The sequence below is a fragment of the Monodelphis domestica genome, chromosome 8 (genome assembly GCF_027887165.1).
Source record: "Monodelphis domestica isolate mMonDom1 chromosome 8, mMonDom1.pri, whole genome shotgun sequence".
In the NCBI taxonomy this organism is placed as follows: domain Eukaryota; kingdom Metazoa; phylum Chordata; class Mammalia; order Didelphimorphia; family Didelphidae; genus Monodelphis; species Monodelphis domestica.
The window spans coordinates 73,620,951-73,647,008 of NC_077234.1; the positions used below are offsets into that span (position 1 = coordinate 73,620,951).

The 26,058-nt window shown below is 41.1% G+C and overlaps 1 protein-coding gene across 3 annotated transcripts in view; it reads right to left on the reverse strand.

Annotated features, from left to right (window-relative positions):
• Positions 1 to 26,058, reverse strand: part of SMARCAL1 (SWI/SNF related, matrix associated, actin dependent regulator of chromatin, subfamily a like 1) — a 75,256-nt gene that overhangs the window by 24,891 nt on the left and 24,307 nt on the right. For all 3 annotated transcript variants that reach the window (XM_007501766.3, XM_007501768.3, XM_001367852.4), the window contains exons 6-10: positions 25,434 to 25,617; positions 20,241 to 20,391; positions 17,560 to 17,718; positions 12,613 to 12,678; positions 487 to 627 (exon numbers count right to left, since the gene is read on the reverse strand). In XM_007501766.3, coding sequence (XP_007501828.2) covers positions 487 to 627; positions 12,613 to 12,678; positions 17,560 to 17,718; positions 20,241 to 20,391; positions 25,434 to 25,617 — 701 coding nt within the window. The remainder of the gene's footprint in view (positions 1 to 486; positions 628 to 12,612; positions 12,679 to 17,559; positions 17,719 to 20,240; positions 20,392 to 25,433; positions 25,618 to 26,058) is intronic.

Below are 26,058 nucleotides of genomic sequence, written 5' to 3' on the forward strand. Positions count from 1 at the left end.
TCTCCTGACTTTTTTCATTTTTGCCTTCTCTAAGAGCATAGGTAGTAAATTTTGTTTCAACCTTTCCTTTTTTATACTGTTTGTGTTTTTCTTTTTAGATGCATTTTTGGTATGCTGTTAAGTTTTCTTTTCAAATCTATTTTTTCCATTTTTTAAAATTTTGTTTAAGTTGTTGAATTAGCAAGCTTGCATTTTCCTCCATTTATTCATTTTGTACTGATTTGTACCTCTTCCTTCTTTTAAATAAGCACTTTGCTTATATTGATTATAGTAAATTCTCACAGACTCTACCCTCATACCCATTTCCCTGGCAGAGTTTTCTTTTTAATTTTACTCTTTGGCCAGCTCCCTCTCCACCCACTGCCCAGTTGGACACATCCTTCTGGTATATGACATAGTCTCTGTACTGGGGAACATTAAGGAAAGGTACAAGAATGGCCAGGAAAGTAGTATGCTACCTAAGAAAATGGGAGAAGGAAGAAGTACCTTTTTGGCATCACAGTAGCGTAACGCAAAATCATGGAACTGACGGAAGAAGAATGGCTTGACGGCAACTATCTGGGTGTAGAGTTCTGCTGGCCGCGACATGGCTGGGGTCCCAGACAGTAAGATCACTCTCTTGGCAGCCTAAAAAACATGGTACAAGGCTGGATAAGTATGTAATTGGGAGCCATTAAGACAGATGGGACTTAATTAAACAAATTAGAAAAAAAAAACAGCCTAAGAATTTCCACCTAGTGGATGCACCAATTTCTGACAGTCCTCAGGTTTTCATCTTAGACCACAGCTAGGGAGGCATCTTGGTTATCAAGCTAAAAACTTGCTCAGTTTAAGAATTCTGGTTAATTCAAAGATAAGGATTTGTCTGAGAAGCAAAGCGACTCGGGAAAAATGACAAAAGCGAAGGCAGTCTTACCTTACTCCCAACTCTAAGTGACAGCGGAGTCCCCCGACACTGTAAAAAGAAGTCTCTGTCACAGCTTCCCTTCCTTGCTAAGACGTGCCCAACATGGAAAGCATTTCCAAGGGATTTCAAACGAGTATTTTTATATGAATTTGTTATATGATGTCTAAAAATGGGAATGAAGGCACTATCCACAAAACTCAAGTGACAAAGCAGTAAAATTTGGCAAAATAGCAAAGTAAAAACAATTCAAGAATCCAGGGTTTGAAGGGAAAGAACTTCACTAGAGGAATCAACTTCCCCTTAGGATGGGCCAACAAGGAAATTGATCACCTGAAGATACTGAAAGATTATTTTCTCTTTCAGAAGAGGGATGCTAAACAGATCCAAATGTAAACAATCTCTCTTGTCCTTTCTGGGATAAAACTTCCTTAACTGGAGTCTACAATGCCAACAACTGTGAGGAGCAGCAAGGAATCCTCATGGCCTCAAAAACAGGACACAAAGGCCCTGGAGGTAGTAAGGATGGTCTCTTCTAGTTACAGCTTGGTCTGGTGGTGGCAAAGAATTGGAAATTAAAGGGATGTCCATCAATTGGGGAAGGGCTGAGCAAATTGTGGGACTTAGCTACTCTCAGTAGTACTATGATCTGGGATGGTTCTGAAAGACTCATGAAAAAGAATGCTATCTACCCCCAGAGAAAGAACTGTTAGAATCAGATGCAGATCAAAACATACTATCATCCATTAGTTTATTTATAGTTTTATTTTGGGGTTCTGGTCTTATATGAATATTCTCTTACAAGAGTCACCAATATGGAAGTATTTTTTCACGATAATACATGTAATCCAGACCAAATTATTTGCTATTTCTGAGAGGGAGGAGGAAAGGAGATGATATGGATTCTATAATTTCGGAAAAGCATGTAGAACATTGTTTTTGTGTGTAATTAGGAAAATAAAAATATCTTTGAATGAATAAACAAATTAATAAAGTGTACGGCAAGGGACAGCTAAGTGGCACAATAGATAAAGCACCAGGCCTGGAAACAGGAGGATCTGGGTTCAGATTTGGCCTCGGACACTTCTCAATTAATAAGTATTTATTTTTTTCTCTGTCCCACCTCACTATAAACTCACTCTCTCTTTCTCCCCCCCCCCCACTTTATCTTCTGATTGTCTAGTCTTTACTGCTCTTCTGCTTTAGAACTAATATTTAATATTGATTCTAAGACAGAAGATAAGGGTATTTTTTAAAAAGTAAGTTTATGGTGAGGTGGGGCAGAGAAAAAATATATGCTTATTAATTGAAAAAAAAATTAACTAAAAAATAAAAGCCAATCCTAAGTAACTCTCACAACCTGGGAAATCAAAATCATTTAAGGAACGAAGTACAAGATACTCCACCTGCTACCAAAATAGGAGAGCCAGACACAAAAAGGTGGAACTTTCTACCAAAGAATAATAGCTTCAGGAAAAAGACCTAACTGTAGATCTTGGTAACATTGGTGACAGTCAAGTACCAAAACCCTGAGTTAATATCAGTACCATAAGAAAATCACATGCAACATATCACCAGGAAGAAGGAAAAATGGAGCTTTTAAATGGAAAAGAGGCTTCATAAAATAAACAAACAAGCCTGTGATACAGAGAGAGGGAAGAGAAAAGGGATCTTTATAAATGTCTGATCTTTGGCCCTCTTGGGAACTGCTCAGACCTAATTCCATTATGACAGGAGAGCTATGAATTTCTCCAGCTATAATTTCCTATAGTTAAATTACCCAGGCCTGGTAATTTCCTGCATGGTTTAAGGCAGCCTTATTAGCATAACAATGAGTTTCTTGAATGACATCTGTAGTGGCTGCTTGCCTGGCTCCCACCTATTTCAATGAAAAGAGGGATAGAGAGGAAAGTCTATCAGCCAGAGAAAATCAGCCTAGCATCTGGTACCTATTCTGCAGGCTCCTAGGCTCTGGATATAAAGAGTTCCTGTGTCAGGTGATGGGAAATGATGCCAGGCTGGGCTCTCAGATATTTATAGGCTGGTGCTAAGACTGAGTCAGTTTTCCCTTTGGCTACTCAGACCTGAGTAGGACGGGATCATTACTGCTGGAAAGGTCAGAAAATGTTTTGGAGGAGTTCGAAAGCGGAGGCTGCATTACTCTAAAAGAAAACAAAATCTGCTATGGATAGCCTTAAAGAAAGCTTGAGCTTTTCAGTGTGCTGAGACCTCAGAATCTAGTTTACATCCCTGACAACATCACCTAGAAGATGTCACTGAGTTGCCATCTGTGTAGTGCTATACAAAATAGCTGGATATTGACCTCTGAAAGCTTCTAATTTAGAGCATACCAATGCTTATGTGACAAAGACACACAGCTTTATAATACAGACATGCATTTAGCGTGAGCAACTCTCAATGTGGGAAGTCTGTCTGCAGATGAGGATACCCACCCCTCGTACTTACTATAAGCACTGCAATGGGATGACTTAATGTCCCCAAAAAAGGATGCTTCTTGTTGCCTTTGGGTATCCATAAAACCAACCTTGCCAATGACTTTTTTCTCTTAATTGATTTTATTTCGAATTTAATGAACCCCAAATAAATGGGCATTTCTATAAAGAGAGAAAAAGGGGACAGGAAATTGCAGATTTCAGTTACATATAGTCTCCTGCCAAGTCTTTTATTCGTCTCTCTGAGAAGAGCATGTGAGCCATTCTTCCATTTAGTTGCAATTTCCTTCTGGCTTCTGGCTTTCCTTGTAGGGAGAAAATCCAGACAGAGACAATTCAGTTCTTCCATCAGTATAGGTAGATTCGCTTGCTGGTCACTGAACAAGGACCTCAATTTAGAGTATAAGCAGCTAAGTGCATGTTTAGAGATGATCTAAAGACTACGATTGCTATTTTCTTCCTTTCTCTTTTTTGGCTCTCTTGTCACCACCAGAGTAAAAGCAGAAGGTGGCTGCAAAGCTATGAGAGTCGCCATATTGCATTTTTTATTTGTTTGTTTCCAGGGTGGTCATTGCCAAAGACATTGGCACAAATGGCTAGCCTCTTATTGAAGTGTGCTTAATTAGGCTGATCCTCAAAAAGTGGCCACACTCTGTTTTTGAGACCAGATAGCCAAAGCCCTTCCAGCATTATAGAACCAGCTAGAGCTTACCCTCTAGTGATAGGACCTTCAAGAACCCAGGGTCACTCTGAAACCATTATGTGGCATCAGAAGAGGGCTCTGTGGGTACACAAATAGACATTAAATCAAACAATTAATTATAATATGGTCAACTGTTTGTTAATGGAAAGAAACAGTAGTACAAATAATTCATCATCACCACCATCCAAAAATAATTTATAGTTATTTTGCTTTGGAGTATATGATGCAAATTTAAAAATTCCATTTATTCTCTTCCTTATTTGGATTGAACTAATAAAATGGATATTTGCCAGGCATTATGGCACAAGTCTATAATCCCTGCTTTTGGGAGGTTTTGGTTAGTGGCTCTCTTGAGCTCAGGAGTTCTGGCTAAGCTGATCAGGTTGTTTGTATTAAGTTCAGCATCATTATAGTTAGCTCCTGGAGCGGGAAAAGTGGGGTACATGTATTAAGTTGCCCACGAAGGAGCCAATCAGCCCAGGTAAGAAATTGAAGGTTTTAAACTCACTAGGCAATTAATAATGGAATTGGGATCACTAGTACTTCCCGAATTTCTAGAATTGTAGAGATAGAAAAACTGTTTTTATTAAAAAACAAAAACACCGGGACATATATGTCAATTAAATGGCAGAGGAAGGTAGGGTGAATGGTAGGGAAGCAAGCTGAGTGATAAAAATAAGACGGCCTGATATTTGAAATTTGCCACGGATAACACACACACAGATAATCCATAGTGAATAATCTGCATTCATATAATTGGAAGTCAGATGTAGTTACATGATATAAAGTATTCCAAGTGAACATACTGTGATATAAAATATAATGGAAGAGATCCCATCTCTCCCAGAAATCAACTCTTTACCTCCCTATGTTCTGCTCTCCCAGAGATATTATCTTCAATAATGTCCTAACCAATATTCAAATATGAATTTTACTAGTCTATCTTATCTATGACCTCTCTGAGAATGTTTTTGTTTTTTGTTGTTAAATTATTTTTATTAATTTCATTAAATATTTCCCAATTACATGGAAGAAATTTTTAACAATCATTTTTTTCACAATGTTTGGCATTTACTCTAAGACACAGGATATTTTCAACTTCTAGGATGCTGACAATACCCCTATAATACTGGACCACTTTTTTGTATATATCTCTAGCTCTCTATCCCTGTTCTCATTTAGAAATCATTTTTAAAAACATTTTTGAGTTAGCCATGTTGCAAAAGAAAAGATAAACAAAATAAAATAAAAATAAAGAAGTAAAAAAAGGATTCAGAGTTTATCAGTTCTCTGAGAACCTTTAAATTGTACAAAAGCTAAACATTATAAGTTCAATTCAAAAGTGCTTGTCCAGTGGGAAAGAAAAAGATGAAAAGAACCTTAAGAGGGTACCTAAAATGACAGAAATCCTAACAGTTGAGGATTCTTGAGCAAATACAAATTAGTACTAAGTATAAGGAACATAATGGCATAAAGAAACAATATAACCCCTGAAAGAGGACCTTAAACTTGTGTTACAGAGGAATGAACCACAATGATGGAAGCTAGTAGAGAAGAGCTGATTTGAGAGATCAAGGAACCATCAATGATTGAAGATACACAAATAAAGCAAACCTAAAGTGCAGAAAAATTACAAACATGCATGCTAATAATGTAAGAGAAACTCACAGCCCTAGATGAGAGACAAAGATCCACTCTACAGAAATATTGGCAGAACTAGATGCAGGTGTATTCTAGAATATGGAACCAGGGAAATAACTGAGGGGAAAGACTGTGTAAGAATGGATGGAAAATCTCAGCATGGACATAAAGAGAGATGTAAAAAATCCTATTCCAGTATAGTTTTCAAAGAAAATCCATACTTTCCACCCCCATACCACTTACTTAGCAAGTTCATAAAGACAAATACAGATTATCAATTGTAAGAGAGAAGAGTGGCAAGGATTAGGAAATCAAGGTTAAGTGACTTGCCCAGAATCAGACAGTTAGGAAATGTTTGAGATCAGATTTGAACCCCAATCTTCCCAATACCAGGCCTGGTATTCAATCCACTGTGCTACTAAGCCAACCCCTCTTACGAGCATCTAGAAAAAGTAGAGAGTATTTGGAAATGCTAGGAGAAAAATGATTTTTGCTCAACCCGCCCCCCCCCCCCCCGATTTTTTTTTTAGTTTAATTAATTTGGAATATTTTTCCATGGTTACATGATTCATGTTCTTTCCCTCCCCTCCTCCCAACCCCCTCCCATAGCCAACAAGCAATTCCACTGGGTTTTACATATGTCCTTAATCAAGTCCTATTTCTATATTATTAATATCTACTCTAGGGTGATCATTTAGAGTTTACATCCCTAATCATATCCCCATCAAATCGTGTGATCAAGGAGTTGTTTTTTTTCCTGTGTTTCTGCTCCCATAGTTCTTTCTCTGAAAGTGGTTAGAGTTCTTTCTCGTAAATCCCTCCGAGTTGTTCAGGATCACTGCATTGCCACTAATGGAAAAGTCCATTACGTTCAATTGTACCACAGTGTATCAGTCTCTGTGTACAATGTTTTCCTGGTTCTGCTCCTCTCGCTCTGCATCACTTCCTGGAGGTCGTTCCAGTCTCCATGGAATTCCTCCACTTTATTATTCCTTTGAGCACAATAGTATTCCATCACCAACATATACCACAATTTGTTCAGCCATTCCCCAATTGAAGGGCATCCCTTCATTTTCCAATGTTTTGCCAACACAAAGAGCAAGGCTGTAAATATTTTTGTACAAGTCTTTTTCCTTATTATCTCTCTGGGGTATAAACCCAGCAGTGGTATGGCTGGATCAAAGGGCAGGTAGTCTTTTAAAGCCCTTTGGGTAAAGTTCCAAATTTTTTGGCAACATTCTAAGAATGTTTTTATCTTATTTTTCCCCAATTACATGTAAAAACAATTAACTTTCATATTTTACAATTTTTGAGTTCCAAATTCCCTCCCTCCTCTCTCCTTCGTTGAGAAGGCAAGCACTTTGATATAGATTATACATGTGTAGTCATGCAAACATATTTCCATGTTAGTCATGTTACAAAAGAGAAAAACACAGACTAAAAAAAAATAAAGAAAAGTAAAGAAAATTAAAAGAAAAGTATGCTTCAACCTGCATTCAGCCTCCATCAGTTCTTTCTGTGGAGATAGACAGCATTTTTCATCCTAAATCCTTTGTGATTGCCTTGAATCACTGTATTGTTGAGAACATCAAAGTCATTCACAGTTGATCATCGTAAAATATTGTTAAGTGGCTGAGGGGTTGGGTGATGAAATCGCACAAGCTAAGAGAAATGGGCCCATGACTAAGCAGAGTACCAGACCGAGCTTACATTTATTTTGGGCACCTTACAAAAGCCACCAGAAACCATGAACACCCATCTGATAACAACTGAGACTCAGAAGAAGCCAAGTGAGTCCAAGAGACGTACTGGTCCACACTATGCTGGAAGTAAAGTCAGAAACCAGAATCCTCACTTCTAAGAAGCTTCCATTGGGCTAGGGGTGAGATTTATAAATAGATCCAGAAAAGTTGTTGGTGGGGGAGGCAAGGACAACTGAGCTGAGCCTTGAAGAAAGGGAAGAATCAAGAGAGACAGAAGTGGGAGGGAGAAGACTAACGCCATATGGGATATCCTGCACAAAGGTGGAGATGAGTGCTGGAATATTAACTTTGGGAAACAGCGGTGGGCCAGCTTGGTGTATGCAGAGCACATGAAGGGGGACACCATGAAACTGATCTGGTGGGCAGATGGAAGTCAGGTTCTGGGGACTTTAAAGATGTGGGAGAGAAAGGAGTTTGTGTTAATTGGGCAGAAAATCAATTGAAAAATAAACTAGATCGAATGTTTCATAATCTAATGTTTATTCTAAGAACTGTGAATTAGTTGTAAGGCATATGTGGAATTTTATAATGGCAACAAACATCTGTTAAAGGTTTTGGGCTACCAAGATGTAATAATAAAAATAATGACCTGATCTCTAGAGCAGCTGATGGTCTCCGCTGGGCCATAAGGTTACAAGTACTGTATGTTCATCATCTCATTTCACAGAGGCAGGATGGTACCCTGTCCCTGGGATGAACTTGAAGCCAGAGGGCATGGACTTAAATTTATTTCTTCTTAAGGCCACAAGATCTTGGGCAAAGTTACTTAACTTCTCTAGGATTCACCATTCAAATGCCTTTATCTGAAAAATGAGGTTGGTCTCTAAGGTCCCTCCGGTTCTAAATCCATGATCCTCATGACAGAGGACTTTCCAAGGGTATTATCCCCATTTTACAAATGGTGAAACTGAAGCTCACACAGGCTAGTGTCAGACTAGAGTCACAAAGCATTTAAGCCCAGTTCTCCACTTAATGTAGGTATAATACTGACCAAAATGTAGGCAGGGGTAGGAAGGAGGTAACCTAAAAAGCAGATGATCACTTTGAAAAGGGATTTCAAGGTTTATTTATTTACTAAAAGTAGTGGGGGAAATGGTAATAATTATGTTGCAATAATGTTGATGTTAAAAAGTTAGAAAAAAAATGTACATTAGATTATGATACCTTCCAATCTAGTTTATTTTTAAATTAATTTTTTTTCAAGTAACAAAAACTCTTTTTCCTCTCTCTCTCTCCTACCATCTCCTAGCCCTAATTGGGGGAGGGGGGGGGGAGAAAAAAAATTCTTGTAACAAATATGCACAGCCAAGTGAAACAAATTCCCACATTGGCTGTATCCAAAAAATATATGCTTCAATCTGTACCCTGAGTCCTTCCAAACTAGCTTAAAAGGAACTATAAAATGGAAAGTTCACACTAGAAATCACATAAATGAAGAGAGAAAGCAAAGAACAGAAAACAATTAAGGGCAGAAAAATATAGCCATGGGAGATTACACAAATGTATCAATAACATTTATTTTAAACGATCTAACTTCCCCTAATAAAAAGAAGGGTCACTGACGATTAAGAAATAAAACTCAGTAATTGCCCATAAAAAACAAACAGCCTAAAAGTTAAAGGATGGTCTACGCTGTACCAGGCCAATGCAAATATCAGAGCATCAGATAAATCAGATTTCAAAGCAAAACCATTAAGAGATGTAAACAAGAGTCCTCCAGAATGGCGAAAACAACAAAAACATGAAAATACTGGATGTGTATTTCCCAAATTACATGGGAAAAAATACAGTGGGATAGAGATTCAAGGTAGATGGAAATATAATTTAATCTGAAGTCTCCACGATAGCCAAAAGCAAACATTTACATATCCCTTTAAAGCTAGGAAAGTGTTTTACATATATTATCTACTTTAATCTCCTCAAGTATCCATCAAGGTAGATGCTATTATTATTCCCATTTTACACATGAGGAAATGAAGATAATAATAGTACCTAATTCTCAGGGTTGTTTTGAGGTTCAAATTACCAGGAGATTCTAATAAATTAAATGAAGAATTAATAAAGAAACTATGTGGATGGGAATGGCTAAACAAGTCATGGTTCAGGAATATGATGAAATACTATTTAGCTGTCTGCTTTATGAAATGAAGGGGATGTGTATGAACTGATGCTAAGGGAAGTAAGTAGAACAAGGAGAACAATTTATATTACAACAAGAATATTGCAAAGACCAATAATTTTGAAAGGCTTGGACACTCTGAGCAAGCAACACAATGACAAACCATGATCCCAGAGGTCTTCTGAAGAAGGCATGTAGGAGTAGGTGGGTAGTATCCACTTCTGATTGATTCAAGAATGCAAGAACAAGATTTTTTGACTAGGCCAATGTAAGAATTTATTTTGCTTGACTATAGATTGTATAATAAGAACTTTTTTTTTTTTAAATATAGGGGGTGGAGAGTAAAGAAGGAGAGAGTAGTTAATTTTATTGATTGAAAAAATAAAATTTAATTTAAAAAAATCACAGAGACGAACAAAACTTTAGCATAGACTAGCACATTTTATAGCCTGATCAAGATAGCATATGAGATGACCATAGTTAATCTAATTCAAGAGAAAAGGATTCTAGGCAATGAGATGTTCTACTTTTCTATTGTTCACAGGTTCTATCTTTTAAGAGGCTGCCATTTTTTTTATGGAGATGGTCAGCATTCAAGGACCAGACCTAATCTCTCTTGGGAGTGACTTCATTTACCTTCCTCATCTGGTAGCAGTTGACCTGGTGTGATAAGATACTGGTTTTCAATATCCAGGACTAGGACACAAAGAATCAAATGGCTAATCCCATTAGTATTAGGATCAAATCAAAAAGCTGTATTTGATTAGGGTTTCTTTCTACCTGCCTTCTCAATCCAAGACTATTCAGATGACTCTCTAGAGAATAAAAGACCGAAATAAGGACAAAAGATGAGTCTGACCAACAGGAGAAACACAATTCTGACTATAGCCCAGAGAACAGTGCATTGAAAGCAAAGGTGAAGATACAGGAGAGATTGATTTCAAGAAACCCTCATAAATGGCAGCAACATAATTCACGGACATATTCGCAGGGACTATTTAAAAGTACTCATATATCAGTGTCCTATATCCAAACCAGAACCATATATATGAATTAGCAGTTAACAGATTAGTTGTAACAGTGTTGCTCTGAAAAACATTCAACTACTACAAGATATTAAAAATTCAAACACTACTTTAAAGGGTAGAGATCGCAATCGTATATTCTGGAGAAAGCAATATGCAGCACTGTTTAGGCTAACAAGGAGATGCCAACATTAATAAGGCTGATGCTAAGAAGGTTTCGTATTATAACATTTAATGATGTAATTTATCTATTGTGCCATTTCTTTTGTCTAAACAATCAAGCTAGGCAAATTTAATTTTAGTTATAGCTGTAATATTAGAACCACAATCTCTGCTCCAGCAAGGTTTTTCTAAAAAGGCATATTAAGTGCTCTCCAAAGAAGGATTGTCACCCTGGGAAAAAAAAAATGCTTCATTTAAACATGCCCATAATGATTATGGACACATAAATATTTATAAGAAGTAAGAAGTGGGAATCAAGGTTTTCAATGAAGAATTTTTTTATTTTTATTTTTAATCTACAACACCCAAAATAATTTAGCCTTGCAAGATAGATATTACTTGCTATTCCAAAGGACATCTTTAAAAAGCACTTAAAGAAGAAACATTTTCATCAGTTTTCAGCTTCTAAGTTTGACCAATATTTAGGGTGTCATCCGGCTTCCTAATTTTGTTTAACACAAAATTTAAGTCTTTTCTTAAGTAGCAAAAACTGAGTTTTACAAAAAAAAATATATATATGGTTGTAAAATGAAATCTGCTTTAACAAAATGGAAATCAAAATCAGAAAAGGATACACACAACCTGACATGGGAGAAAAAAAATTTCTCTCATAATAGAAGTGACATTTAAGAAAATCACCCCTAAAAGATTCGAGGACCTTCTGTCCATTATGGGGAAAGCAAATCAATATAATTTCTTAGGGCATTCCATCATATTAATAAAAATAGCAGAGGCTATTCCCCTTATTTTCTGAAAGCATGAGTGGCCCTATAGACAAGCCACTTAAGGCTAGAATGGAAGGAAATATGGATGATGGAGCCTTATCTACAACCCCCAGGCCTGGGGTGTGCTTCGGTAAAGCAAAGGGCCAGCTGGGGGATTCATCAGTCTCTTCTAATAATGAGCATAATCCATTCAATCTAACCCCTTCCCTTGAGAGTAGAAAAAGCAGAGCTTGATTCTAATTTGGACGAACTTGCTTACCTGAGAAATGAGACACGCATGTAAAATACCTTCCAAAATTAAAAAGGGTTATGTTAAAACTAGCTATTATCATGACTGTTGTTGCTGTCGTGTAATCGTGACAACAATGATAATAATCATTATAATTATCCTGACCACAACAATATAAAAAGAATAATAATGACTAGAGCTTCTGGAGAAGTACTATGCCACAGTGGATAAAGTGCTGAATTCAGTCAGAAATCTGGACTTTGACAATCACTGACTATGACCTCAGGCAAGTAAGTCCTTGAGCTTCTCTAAGCCTCAATAACTTCACCCATAAAATGGGAATACTGTCTGGGATAAGGAGCTCAGAGGGTCCTTGTGAGGCTTAGCAGAGGAACTACTTTGTCAATATCAATGTCAGTTATTATTTTACTTATTCCTCTATGGGAGAGATATGATCAGAGATGGGTTATTAATGAGGCAGCGAAGGAAGAGGAAACTGCTCCTCCTCACTGGCTTACAATCTCCTGAATTCCTCTTGCTCCAAGTCTCCTCTGCCTGTCACCCCAGATCTTGCCTCCTTTGACACGTCCCCCTGAGCTGGTCCTTAGGCTTCTGGGGTCCCAGTTCTAACACAGAGATGAAAGCAATGGCACCACTCCCCTCATTTACAGAAGGTAAGGAGGGAAGAAAAGGAGACTCGGTGGGGCTGAATAAACACAAGGCCCCTTGGTCTGGGAAAATAAAGCTAAGTCAGACTGGATTTCTCTGCCCGAATCTCTGCTGAATCACCTCCACTGTCCCAGCTGGCTTTGGGGAGCACGTACGCACCTTGAGAAGGGGCATCGCCGCACGACAGCGGGCCGTCTTTATATTCTTCAGGAAATGGGATTCGTCCTGAAAAGAGACAAGCAGAACTCTCAGTTCCCACGGCCAGTCCCCCAAATGTCGCCTTCCTGAACAGAATCTCGAAGCTGCCCTGAAAGAGGAGGAAGGGGGCAGCACTATCACTTAACATCCCGCCTGGCAAAACCTGAGGAAAATGAGGCTCCTCGAGGTCTCCCTTCAGGACAGTGGCAGAGCCGGGACTCAGTAAAAGGGTCCAGATTCACTCCAGACCCAGGGCTCTTTCCAATGACAGCTCAGAGAGCCAGCATGGATAGAGTGCTTGAAAGTTTACAAAACACTTCCTATATTTTCCCTCTTTGGATGCTCCCAACAACCCTGGGAGGCGAGGGGCTGTTCATGATTACATCCCTTTCACAGAGGAGGAAGCGGAAGCAGACAGAGGTGAAGTGACTTGTCCAAGGGACATGGGAATTAAGTATCAGAGGCAGGTCTCTGGCTCTAGGGCCAGCGTTCTCTCCATAGTCCTCCCCTGCCTCCTCCTAGTAACAACCTGTAATTACGGCTCTCAGGGCCATTCTCTTCACAGCATCCTGATTAGTGGACATGACTTGAGCACTTAGCTGTTAGCCGGCTTCTCTTTATAATGCTGCTGCTACTAACACTGTGCCTGGCACACAGTGGGCACTTCATAAACACATCGATTGGCTGATTGTTACTCGCTCCATTGTAACAGCAACAGCTAATAAAGTTTATTGACTAGCTGACTATACTGTTGGAACTCTCCTCTGGAACCACCTCAAGTCCACAGTCTGGCCTTTCCATCATCTTTCATGATGGCGGCTCTTTACAACCTTTGAGAATGAATTTAATTTTTGATAATGATCACGACAAGCCATTCAAAGTCAAGGATCATGATTAAGGGGGATGAAGAGATCAGGTTAAGTAGAATTCCAGATTTAAAAAAGGGGGGATACAAAGTCCCCCGTAAAATTAATAAAGAAACTGCCTTTATGGTGGAGCTGTTCAACTGGTGCCAAAGGCCATTCCTTAACAGCTCCAAGAAAGGAATGCGCAATCTCTGCCCATCTCTGGAATAAGTACATAATCTTCCAAGGTGACCACTTTGAAGCCAAACACAAAATTCTAGTATAATTGTTTTTTGAAAAGGGGGTCATTCTGTTAGTCATATGGTCTTGTTTTTTTAAAATGTCTTACCTCCTCAAGCAGGCAGGAGACTCCTTGAGGGTAAGGACCTAGGACTCTTTAATGTATCATTTACAGTGCTAGACACTCAATAAAAACTCGATTAATTCAGGAGCGGGGTAGCCCAGAGGAGGTTTTACTCATATCATTCTGGACAAATTAAGTACAATTGTCAAGGCCAGGGAAGGAAACAACATTCATCACACTTCTAATGAACTGGGAAACTAATCCTCAGATGAAAGTTTGTAAATCATCACTTGCAAAAGGCTGGTAATCAGAAACTAAGGCAAGCGGTAAAGAATCATTTCAGTTATTTGACTCGCCACATCTAGAGTTACCTGAGAGGTGGGGGGAAGGGGGGGAGGATGGGCTGGTAAACTTGGGGACATTCAGGGAGGTTGTTTTGGGCATGTATCAGGCAACAGAAAGGTCAGAGCTGGGCTCAGAGGAAGGTGTATGGGCTCTCTGAAGTCTAATTCTTCCCTTTTCTATTATGTTCCACTGTTAACCTAATTCAAGATCTGATTCTATTTGAGGTTACCCATCTTTCTCCTCTCCCTGTTTAGGGCCAGCCCTGGAGAAAGAGCAGAAATCAGCAGAAATGTCTTAAAAAGACAAGCCAGCCAGGTGCAGGTTACATCCTTGGAATATGGTTATCCTGGGGCTACATAATTTGAGCACACACAAAAAAATAGCTTTCCTTTAAAGGAAGGAAAACAAGCAGATCCCAAGACCAAAACAAACAAGAAAACAAAGACCAGACACAGCTGCCACCTCCTCCTGTGAATGAGCTGATTAAAGAAGAGAGGAGGAGAAAAAAAAAGTCCTGACAGTTTAGGGAGGAGGTGGCTGTCTCGATGATGGTTCCCACCAGGTGAATCCTGCTTGTGGACCTAAGAGGTCCCTGTAGACAGAGATGCCTATTTCAGTTAGGGAAGTAGTTGATAGAATGAAGAAGCAGGAAGAACATGGTAGCTGGTGTTGGGAGGACTGGTGTTCAAATCCCACCTCTGCTATTACCTTGGCTAGGCTCTGACTTTCTGCTCTCTCATTTTAAAGATGAGTATAACTTTAGGCTAGTCAATTCACCTTAGTTTCTTCCTTCTCCTCCTCTACAACATGCAGGAACTAAGGGGCTAGCACAGTGGATACAGTGCCAGGCTTGGAGTTGGCAGGTCCTAGGTTCAAATCTGGCCTCAGACACTTCCTCCCTGTGTGTCCCTGGACAAGAAACTTACCCTCCATTGCCTAGCCTTTACTGCGCTTCTGTCATGGAACTGATGGTATCAATTCTAAGACAGATGGTATCAATTCTAAGACAGAAGGTAAGGGAGTTTGTTTGTTTGTTTGTTTTTAAACCCTTACCTTCCATCTTGGAGTCAATACTGTGTATTGGCTCCAAGGCAGAAGAGTGGTAAGGGCTAGCTAGGCAATGGGGGTCAAGTGACTTGCCCAGGGTCACACAGCTAGGAAGTGGCTGAGGCCACATTTGAACCTAGGACCTCCCATCTCTAGGCCTGGTTCTCAATCCACTGAGCTACCCAGCTTCCCCCTAAGGGTTTTTTTTAAAGAAGAAGAAAAATACATTAAAAATATTTGATAGGCTAGAATATTGTGTTGGATTTTTAAAAATAATTATATTAATAAATAAAAGAAGAAAAAAGAAAATGATGGAGGCATGCTAGATAATCTCTCAGGACCTATCCCATTTTAGATTCCAGGATGCTGATGCTCATTTATCTAACCACAATGAGAATCTGATCACAAAAATGAAAAATCCTTTCTTAAAAAAACAAACAAAACAAACCCCTTAACATGCCATATGAGCATCACCTTATTCTTGGATGCAATATTTTGGTGAAGTCAGAAGAAGACAGAAGTGGCTGTCTCAATGAACATCATGGAAGCTGGGATAAAGATAAAGCCAGAGGCCTGCCTGAAATCACAGCTGCAAATCAGTGGCTGAATCCCAAATGATTGAAAGGAGGAAGGGCCTTTCAATTCCAATCTAGAACTGTCTCCACCATGATGTAGACTTATTTCCATATTAGAATCAATACTGCAAGGATTTCCCAAAAATTATTTTTTAACTTTTTAATGGAAAATGTAAAAAAAAATCAAAATCAGGAATTAATATGTTCTACATCAAGAACTAAACATTACTTGTCTGGCCTTGGAAAATTATAACAATCTAATGCCTATTTTTGCAAAGATAGGGAGAGGCTATATGCGATCTGGTATTTGTGTACAAAACAAAATATTAGATTAAAGGAGACCTTCTATTCTCTTTTGTAACCCTCCAGGATGTTTGGCACAATTATCAAAGGGCAGAAGCAATAGTCAATGTGAATTGTGCAAATGTACGGAAGGCTACATTTTATCAACATCCCCCAAATAAAAGTTGGAAAAAATCTCCAATCTCCCCATCCTTTGCTGAGCCTTATCTAAGATATATCAACTAATATTTGCTGTGCCAATTAAGGGGCTGGTGTCATTACGGGATGGCATGGTTGAGAAGAAATGGCTTCTTTGAATTTTACAACTTCTCTTAGGGGAGAGCAGGACCTAAAATAGGTGATGTTTGTTCATGAAATGAAGTAACTGAACCCACTAAGGAATAGTTCAACAAATCGTGGCATTTCAATGGGATGGTATATTGTGCCCCAAGAAAGGACAGCTCCAGAGGAAACTGGGAAGATCTCTATGAGCTGGCAGAGTGAACTGACAGAGCTGAAGTAGGAGAATAATTTATAAAATGACATTAAAAAGGAAAATTACTTTGAAAGACTTTAGATCTCCAATTAATGCCATGATGAACCATGAGTCCAGTGGACTAAAGATGAAACATATTATTCATCTCTTGCTAGAGAGGTGAAGTTAAACTATAGAATGAGACAGATAATTTGGACATGGCCAATGTTTTGCTGGGTCATGCATATTTATTATAAGGTTTTGTTCTCTCTTTCTCTCTCTCTCTCTCTTCCTCCCTCCCTCCCTCCCTCCCTCCACATCTTACTTCAGAAGAGTGGAAAGGGCTAGACAATTGGGGTTAAGTGGCTTTCCTACCATCATACAGCTAGAAAGTGTCTGGGTCCAGATTTGAATCCAGTTCCTCCTGTCTACAGGTCTAGCACTCTCTCCCCTGAGCCACTGAGCTGCCCCTTTTTAAATTTGTTTTTTATTGCTCAGTATTTTTCCATGGTTACATGATTTTGGGCTCACGGTTAAAGCATTCCTATTAAGACTAGATAGAACGTGGGCAGTGCTGGCTGGGCAGGGAGAGCCCAGGGAGTCAGAGAAGGGGAACCACATCGAGACATGCTTTCATCACACACCGATCCATCCGGGGTGGCTCTTTGGAAATTAGCACTAGAATGGGAACGCTCCTCGAGGATAAAGTGTTCATGGTGATCTTGGGAAATTACACAGATAACACCTAACAGAAATCAGGGATAGCTGGAGCAGACACCAGACTCACACACACCGTGAACAGCTCTGGGGAGGCCATCGGAGGCTTGTCTACTCCGGGGTCCCTTCCTCGGTGGCTCCCACTCGTGACCTCTCCTGAAGGGAGCAGACAGGGAAAGGAAAGGAGGCCCCACTGAGACTGCAGAGAGATGAGCTGCCTACTGTCCAGACACACAAAACGACTCCTGACTCTCTCAGGGACTCCTAGGAGGCTCCAGGAGCTGGGAACAGGCTTTCAGGGATAGAGCGGCCACTTACAATAATGATGACTTGGAAGGAAGTCTGTAATTTTTTGTTCATCTTGCTGAGGAGGTCAAAACTAACGATGTTGATCAAGCCAGCTGTCAAACTGTCCTTCCCAGTCACCACCACGTTGGTGCTATCTGGGCTGAGGGAAGGCAGCCACCGGTGGAATGCCTGAAGAGGAGAGAAGACAACTCAGCGGAGACAGTCTAGGCTAGGAGGTACCCTGCCCTGCAAGGGTAACTGGTCATCTCCTCCCCCTTTTACACCCCTCACTCCCCACTCCTAGTCAACACCGACTCCTCCCCATCCATCGCTTCTCTATAGGCTCCCCCTTATCCTGCTTACAAGTCCAAAAGCCCCACAAAAACTCCCCTGAAACTGGCACGCCATTTTTGCCTTCTCAAAGCGAGCACCCTTACTTGTTACTTGTATTTGTGTTCTCTCTGGTGCCTGGAAAGCAACTGTGAGCTCCTCAAGGGATGTGACCTCTTAAACACATCTCAGAGTGCCTAGCGCAGCCCCTTTGATATATATTTTAAAAAAGACGCGTCATAAATACTGAATGGAGATCATATGAGAGTAAACATTCTTTGTAAAGCCATCTGCTAACTGCAGAAAGCCTCCCGTGTTTGCCTCACCTGCCAAACCATCATGTGGGACCAAAGGAGAGCCATCTGGGGTTCCTTCAGGGGTGAGGAGGGCAGGAGTTTGTGTGTTCCCCCAGGGTTACTGTGTTTTTGTTTCCCCTCCTTCCTTCCTTCTGTTCCCTCCTCTGCTTCCCTGTCCTTCCCCAAGCCTTTCTGGGCTCCTTAAAGCAAGGGTTCACACAGATTTCAGGGGAGTCTATGAACTTGAATAGGAAAAAGTTATTTCAGTATCATTTATTTCTTTTAAAATCCTAGATACCATAAACATTTAAAAATATTACTCTGAGGGGGCAACTGGGTGGCTCGGTGGATGGAGAGCCAGGACTAGAGACAGGAGGTCCTGGGTTCAAATCTAGCCTCAGATACTTCCTAGCTGTGTGACCCTGGGCAAGTCACCTAACCCCCACTGCCTAGCCCTTACCACTCTTCTGCCTTGGAACCAATACACAGTATTGATTCCAAGACAGAAGGTAAGGGATTTTTAAAAAATCAAACAAAAAATAAAAATATTACTCTGAGAAGCACTGTACTGGCTTCAGTGGAAGCCCAAGGGCCTGGGCCAAAGGTGGTAAAGGATCCCCAGGACCAAGATCATTGGTGGGACTTCTCTGAAGTCTGTAAATTACTTGCCCTTAGCAGATCTTAATGCTGGAAAAATGGCCGTAAGTACTTTGTTAAAACATCAATTGTTCTTTGTTTTGTATTTACTTGTTTGACATCAGATTTTATTTTAGTTTTTGGCAGATGGACAAGATCATGGGTAGATTTTTATTTTAGATCAGTTCTACACAAGAAGACAGATTGAGGGAAATAATGTGAAACTTCACTCATTGTTATAGTTTCCCTAGGCTGTTCATGAACTTTATTCTGATGTGTAGAATAATAAATCACAGAGGACAGCTGAGTGACTCAGTGGATTGAGTCAGGAGGTTCTGGGTTCAAATCTGGCCTCAGACACTTCCCAGCTGTGTGACCCTGGGCAAGTCACTTGACCCCCATTGCCTAGCCCTTACCACTCTTCTGCCTTGGAGCCAATACATAGTATTAATTCCAAGACAGACAATAAGGGTTTGAAAAAAAAAGAAGAAATCCACGTTCAAGTTCGAGAGTCTGTTGATGACATTAAAGCTATGCTCTTCTAAAAAAAAAAAGGTATGAGCCTCGAGACATTTCCAAGCTCTCCGAGGAGCACCCTGCCCCCGGAGACAAAAGGAACTGGAGAGGGTGAGGATCTGGCCCACAGGGAGAGGGACAGAAGGCCTGGCTCTGGAGGGCGAGACTAGAACGCTCTGCTTTTCCTTCGCAGGGAAGAAGGTCCTATCTGGGAGCTCATGTAGACATCAGCCCAGAATGGACCGTGTTGTGGCCTCTCTCCTCACACTGGCCGGGGAGGATTTGGGAAGCCAAAATAATGATCAAAGTGCCGAGTGACCTTCTGTCTGAACTCTTTCTGACACTGAAGCAATGCCTGGCCGGTCAGTGAAGGCTCCGGCAGAAGGCTTCCGTGGGAATTTCCCCAATGTTCTTTCTGGGGTGCTGGCTGGGTGCCCCATGGCCTCAGACACTTCCCAGCTGTGTGACCCTGGGCAAGTCACTTGACCCCCAAGGTCCTGATGAACACTCCCGAGGAGCACAGGCCAGTCGACGTGTGTCTCTGTAGGCCAGGTCCTCGCACAGTGCCCGGAACCTCGTAAACGGCTGAGGACCGAAGGATGGATGGCCCCATTTCCCAGACTCTTACAGGCCTACTGCCGAATGATGTCCATAAAAGAGACGTTGTGTGTCCTGTGTACCATACGATAGAGATTATAAATAGAAAGGACCCTGTCCTACGACCTCAAGGCAGAAGGTGAGGGCCAGGGGTGCTAAGACTCCCTCAGCTAGGGAGTGTCTGAGGCCAGAGTCGCACCCAGGACCTCCTGTCTCCAGGTCTGGCCCCCCCGACAGGGCCCCCCCACCCCCATTTTGTATCGCGCACCACCGTCCCCCGCACCCCCCAGCCGGAGCATCTCCTCACAAACACACATCCACACAGGAAGACTTCACCTGTTCCCAGGTGTAGCGCACGGTCGAAGGCGTGACGACCAACAAAGGCCACTCTGTCCGGTAATACGCAGCAATACAGATGGCCTGGATTGTTTTCCCCAAACCCATGTCATCTGCGAGAAGCAAACGTCCTCCCTTGGAGATAGCGAAACTGAAAAGAGAGAAAAGCTCGATGAGGATGGCCTCCCTCAGCCAAGGACTCTCCTATGGGAGTTAATCACCAAAAAGAATTTAATAAGAACCGCCGGGCATAATAACATGAAGGAGGCCCAGCATTTACTTGGGGTTTTGTAAACCTTAAAATTTCTTAGACTTATAAATGTTGGAAATTTCACCATTGGGAAATTTCATACTTGAAAAATTTCCTACTCATAGTCTATTGGAATGTGAACCCCCTTGGCATGGGAGGGTCTTTCTCCTCCTTACTTAAGATTACTTTAGGACAGAAACCTTCTGCTGAACAATGGAAAGGGCTTTGACCTATGCTTAAGCATAGAACAGGGAGTTCTTTGAGTCATGATTGATTTTAGAATTGATACAATAGAGATACTTGGAATGACAGAACCAGGTCTTAGGAACTTCCAATCTCCACCCTGCTCAGGGTAACAGGATTTAGGAAGGGCTGCAGCAAAGGATCAAGATTTAATTACTTGAGAATATGACCTTCAACAGACATGTGCAAAGCCACAGACCTCTGGGCGGTCCTGGGTTAAGCTAGAGCCACCATTGGCACAGGGAAGACATGGACAGTGATTGGTCGATGTGAGAACTGAGGGGAGGGAACTTGGATGGTTTCCTTAAAGATAGAGGGGTCTGAGGACTGGGAGGTTGGAGAGGTTTTGCTCTGAGAGGTTGTGCTCTGAGAAGCTGCCTCTGAAGGAGGCTGGAGGTGGAGGCCCCTGAGACTGTTTCTCCATTTTGGTCACGTGAGTGATAGGGACTGATCTCTTTTCTTTGCCTCAGCTATCTAAGGGCTTGGGCCTTTTGGCCCAGCCTAAACAGAGGGGGTATATAAGCCCTATTCTCTTCTCTCTCTCTCTCTCTCTCTTCTCTCTCTCTCTCTCTCTCTCTCTCTCTCTCTCTCTCTCTCTCTCTCTCTCTCTCTCATACCTTTCTTCCTCCTGTTTGTAATTAAACTCCATAAAAGGTTAACTGCTGACTTGAGTTTTCATTAAGGAATTACATAGCTGAATTCCTTGGCGACCTTAAATTAATATATATCAGTCTTTTAAGTGATTTCCTTGTCACAGTTTCCAGAGGGCCTGAATGACATGTTAGATGGCTTACCTCTACCAGCTCAGGGACTGGGGAGGGGAAGAAAGGATGGAGAGAATTTGGAACCCACATTTTTTTTTAAGCCCCACTTTTTGTCTTAGAAGGGATACTAATACTAAGTCTTGATTTCAAGGCAGAAGAACAGTAAGGGTTAGACAATGAGGATTAAGTGACTTGTACAGGATCACATGGCTAGGAAGTGTCTGGGGTCAGATTTGAACTCAGGAAGATGAGTCTTCCTGACTGCAAGCCCTGCTCTCTATGCAGTAAGTCACCTAGCTGTATCATATATTCTAAATACACTTCTATGTACATAAGCACATTGTTTCCCCCTCTAGAATAGAAGTTCCCAGGGGGACACGAAACCATTACAAAAGCTTGCTAACTGTAACTGATGAATACTTAAAGAAACTGATCACTGAAAGTCAATGTGGATAACTTCACTGAGTACAAGTCATGCCAGATTAACCTTATTTCCTTTTGTGAAAGGGTTATTGAGCTAGTAGAACAGGGGAATGCTCTACATCTAGTTTACCTACATTTTAGTAAAGCCTTTCTTGGAGGAAATATGGAGCGATTTGGACTAGATAATAATAGAAATAGGAGGAATGGGGGCCAATTGAATGGCTAGATCCAAAAAGGAATCATTAGCTTGGTATTATCTCAGAGGATAGGCTTAATTCAATTTAATTCAATAAACATTAATCGAGCATTTACTATGCACAAGGAAGTGAGACAAAGTATCACAAAGGACACAGAAAGTCCAGATAAGTAAAATCTATTTAAAAATTCCTTCATTTCTTTTCTGTTATAAAAATGCTTACCTTCTGCCTTAGAATTGATACTAAATATTGGTTCCAAGGCAGAAGAGTAAGGCCTAAGCAATTGGGGTTAAACAACTTGCCAGGGTCACACAGCTAGGACCTGTCTGAGGCCCTATTTTTATTTTTAAACCCTTACCTTCCATCTTAGAATCAATACTGTGTATTGGTTCCAAGGCAGAAGAGTGGTAAGGGCTAGGCAATGGGGGTTAAGTGACTAACCTAGGGTCACACAGCTGGGAGGTGTCTGAGGCCAGATTTGAACCTAGGACCTCCTGTCTTTAGGCCTGGCTCTCCACTGAGATACCCAGCTGCCCCCTGAGGCCAGATTTGAACCTAGTCCTTTTGATTCCAGGTCTAGTGCTCTATCCACTTAGCCACCTCACTAACCCTACAAATTCCATCATTTCGACCATATTTCCTTCCTGCTTCCTCAGTTTAACCATTGACAATCAGCACTATTCTCTAGTTTGGGCTACACAATCATGTCTGTATTAAGAGGCCAGGGCTCTAGTTCTGGCTCTGACTGGTATCGCTACATGGACCCGGGAAGACTCTTCACTTTGGGGCTCAGTTTCTTCATATGAAAAATGAAGGATCATGGGATAACAGTTCTCACACTGGCTCATGCCATCTAGTCCACTCTCCTTCCCTTTCAAGATAAGGAGGCTAATACCCAGGTAGGTATGGTGACTTGCCCAGGGTCCCCAGGTAGTAAGTGCCCAAAGTACAATGTGAATCTGATTTGGTCTTCTAACTAGAACCAATAATCTCTCCACTGTCCTATATGTGCTGGGTTGAGCTTCATGATCTGAAGTCCTTCTGAGACAGGGTTCTAATTGCTTTCCTTTGCTCTGACTAATCCAGGATGCAGGCACTTGTGGGGAGTAGAGACATTATGAGAGAGGAAGAAGAGAAGAAGCCAGGATAATCCACAAATTGGATGACGGTCTCCTAAGTAACTATTGATCATGAGCACTTCTAGCATGGGGAAATGAATAGCATTGAGGGGATAAGTGGGGAGGGAGGACTCCTCTCCTGATTTCTGCCCTTGAGTTGGGATTAGAATCAGAAACTGAGGAAGAAAGGCCACGACCACAATTAGTCACTTCAGCACCTGCCTTTTAAAATAGAGGACAAAAGCTCAAGAGAGTTACGAGGATTCTAGTTTGCCACACCAACCCAGGAGCCCAGTGCAGTGTCCCCAGGCACCTTTGGAAATTGGTTTAATGCAAATGGAGACAAGGTTAATAGACAGCCCTGGTTTGAAGAGCTCCAATGGAACTGATGAAGAGCTGATATTCTAAGAAGAGAGCTTGGCACAGTAGGGGATGGGTAATCTCTATCGGCCTTAATGAAAAAACCATAGGAAGAAAGATTAAAGGAATGAACCGCACAGAAAGAAATTGGTTAAAACAAGGCCCAAAGGGGGTCTTAAATAGATAAAAGATAGAAATGCCAAGGAGAGAGAAGAATTGTTTCAAAGTAGTTGGGGTTTTATTTGGGGGGCTAGTGGTGGAACTGGGGGAAGGAAGAGAGGATATGAAAAGAACAATGGCAGACACAGCTGGAAGCAAAGGGATATAATGGGAAAGGGGTTTTGTCTAAGGTACATATTCAGAAGAGAATCTGACAGCTATTTATCCAAATTAAGATACATTTCCTTAATGGATATGGGCTCAAAGTATTTAAATCTTGTTAGGAGCTGGTAGCCTATTTCTAAATAGTCAAAGATTCAGGTGTCTTCCCATCTCTGAACTGCACAGAAATACCTTTTTTTTTCCCCTAAAAAATTTGGTTTTTTATTTTGAATTCCAAATTCTATCCCTCTTTCCAGTCTCTACTGCGCAACGAAAAAGCAAGCAATGATACTCATTATACATGTGAGATCATGTAAAACATTTCCATATTAGCCATGTTGCAAAAATGAAAAAGTAAAATTATGCTTCAATCTGCCTTCAGAGTTCAATCCGTTCTCTCTCCAGAAATATCTTTCCAACTATACTGTATAACAAAGGCAACTTTCTTATACTGGGGCCGATTACTCAAGCTCTCCTGTGTTCTAGTCTTGCCTTCCTTTAGGTCATTTTGTAGATTATTAGCATCTTAACTGGAAGACAGGTTGGAAGGATGATCCAACTCAAAGTAACCAATTTTGTTTTTTGTAAGCCAATATTCCAGGAGGGACAAAGCACTAGCACCATCTCCCAGTACTTCCCATCAGACCCTGGTGGAGGCAGCGGGGGGCCCTGAGCCCAAGAAACCTCTTCCCAGGCCATTCACCCACTTCCAAACTTCTCTCGGAGCTTACCTTCCATTTACACTGTCTGTACCTTGCATATGCAGAGTGGTTTGCATAGTGTCTCCCTGCTGGAGGTGAGCCCCTTGACAGGAGGGCCTGATTTTGCCTCTCTTTGTACCCCTAATATATAGCACAGTGCCTGGCAGACAGTATGTGGGGAGCATAAATGTTGCTGGCTTGACTAGCCCCTGAAACCCTTACTCGGAGGAGCATCTCTTGACCTGCTCCGGCAATGCTTTTGAAGGTCCCCCATCCTAATGGCCTCAGCAGAGTTGGCTTCTGAAGTTCTATGAGAAAGCTCTCCCCAGCCCAGACCTGGGCACAGCCACATGGCTCAGTGTCTGAATGGCTAGGACATAAAATATGGAATCCCATCAGTCTTGCCACTCTACTCTAAGAATCACTGGGCCTTTCCAGTTGCCCTGCATCTGAACCCTCCTATATGTGTTGTATCTTCTATTAAAAAGTGATCTCCTTCATAGCAGAAACTACCTTGATTTTTTTTTTAATCTACAGCCCAGGCCCTTAATGTTTGTTAAATCCTTCAAGCAGGGGGAAAGGTCCTGTAACGGAGGTTAAAATTAATGGCTAAAATGAGACTTGAGCATTATCTCTAGGTTATGGGCTCACACTAAGACCACAGATAAGCACAATAATCAATAACCAAGTGTTTCCAAAAGAAGCTGACAGGAGGAGATAAGCCCTTATCATAGGAGGAGGTGACTGGATACAGCACTTGCCTTACAGACTGATAGAATGTTAGAAATCTGCATGTCCTAAGACAGAGGCACCTACTTGACTCCAATTCTCTGAAAGGGCATCAAACTAGACACGAGTTTTGGATCCACTGCGGAGAGGTCAGCCTCTGGGATTTCCTCTGAGTGAGAAGATGTCTTTGCAAGGTAGCCAGCAAAAGCCTGGACCACTGCCTTAGGCAGAGGTTCCAGGTGGATGCCTGGGAGTCGGTGAATCTCTTCCACTACAGAAAGGAAAAAGGGCATATCAGATAGAGAATATGCAAGTTAAAGGGTGAGGGGGAATGACAAATGTCTCAAAGGTTAAAGGGAAAAGGGAAAAAGTCCAAAAAAAATACAAGGATGTCAAAATGGGATTTTAAACAATAAGTTATCTGCTAGTTTGTTTAAAGTTATAGTTTAGCTTCTCAAAATGGTTAGAAAGTCCTTAAAGGGGCTGAAGGCCTATAGACAGTTCTCACTTTACATACATTTGTATTACACAAACTCAATTTCATATATAGAATTCTGAAAGAAATCCACATTCCAAAAGGAACAGAAAATGTTAACTTTACTGTACAGTACTATGCATTCTCTCTCTCTCTCTCTCTCTCTCTCTCTCTCTCTCTCTCTCTCTCTCTCTCTCTCTCTCTCTCTCTCTCTCTCTCTCTCTCTCTCCTCTCCTC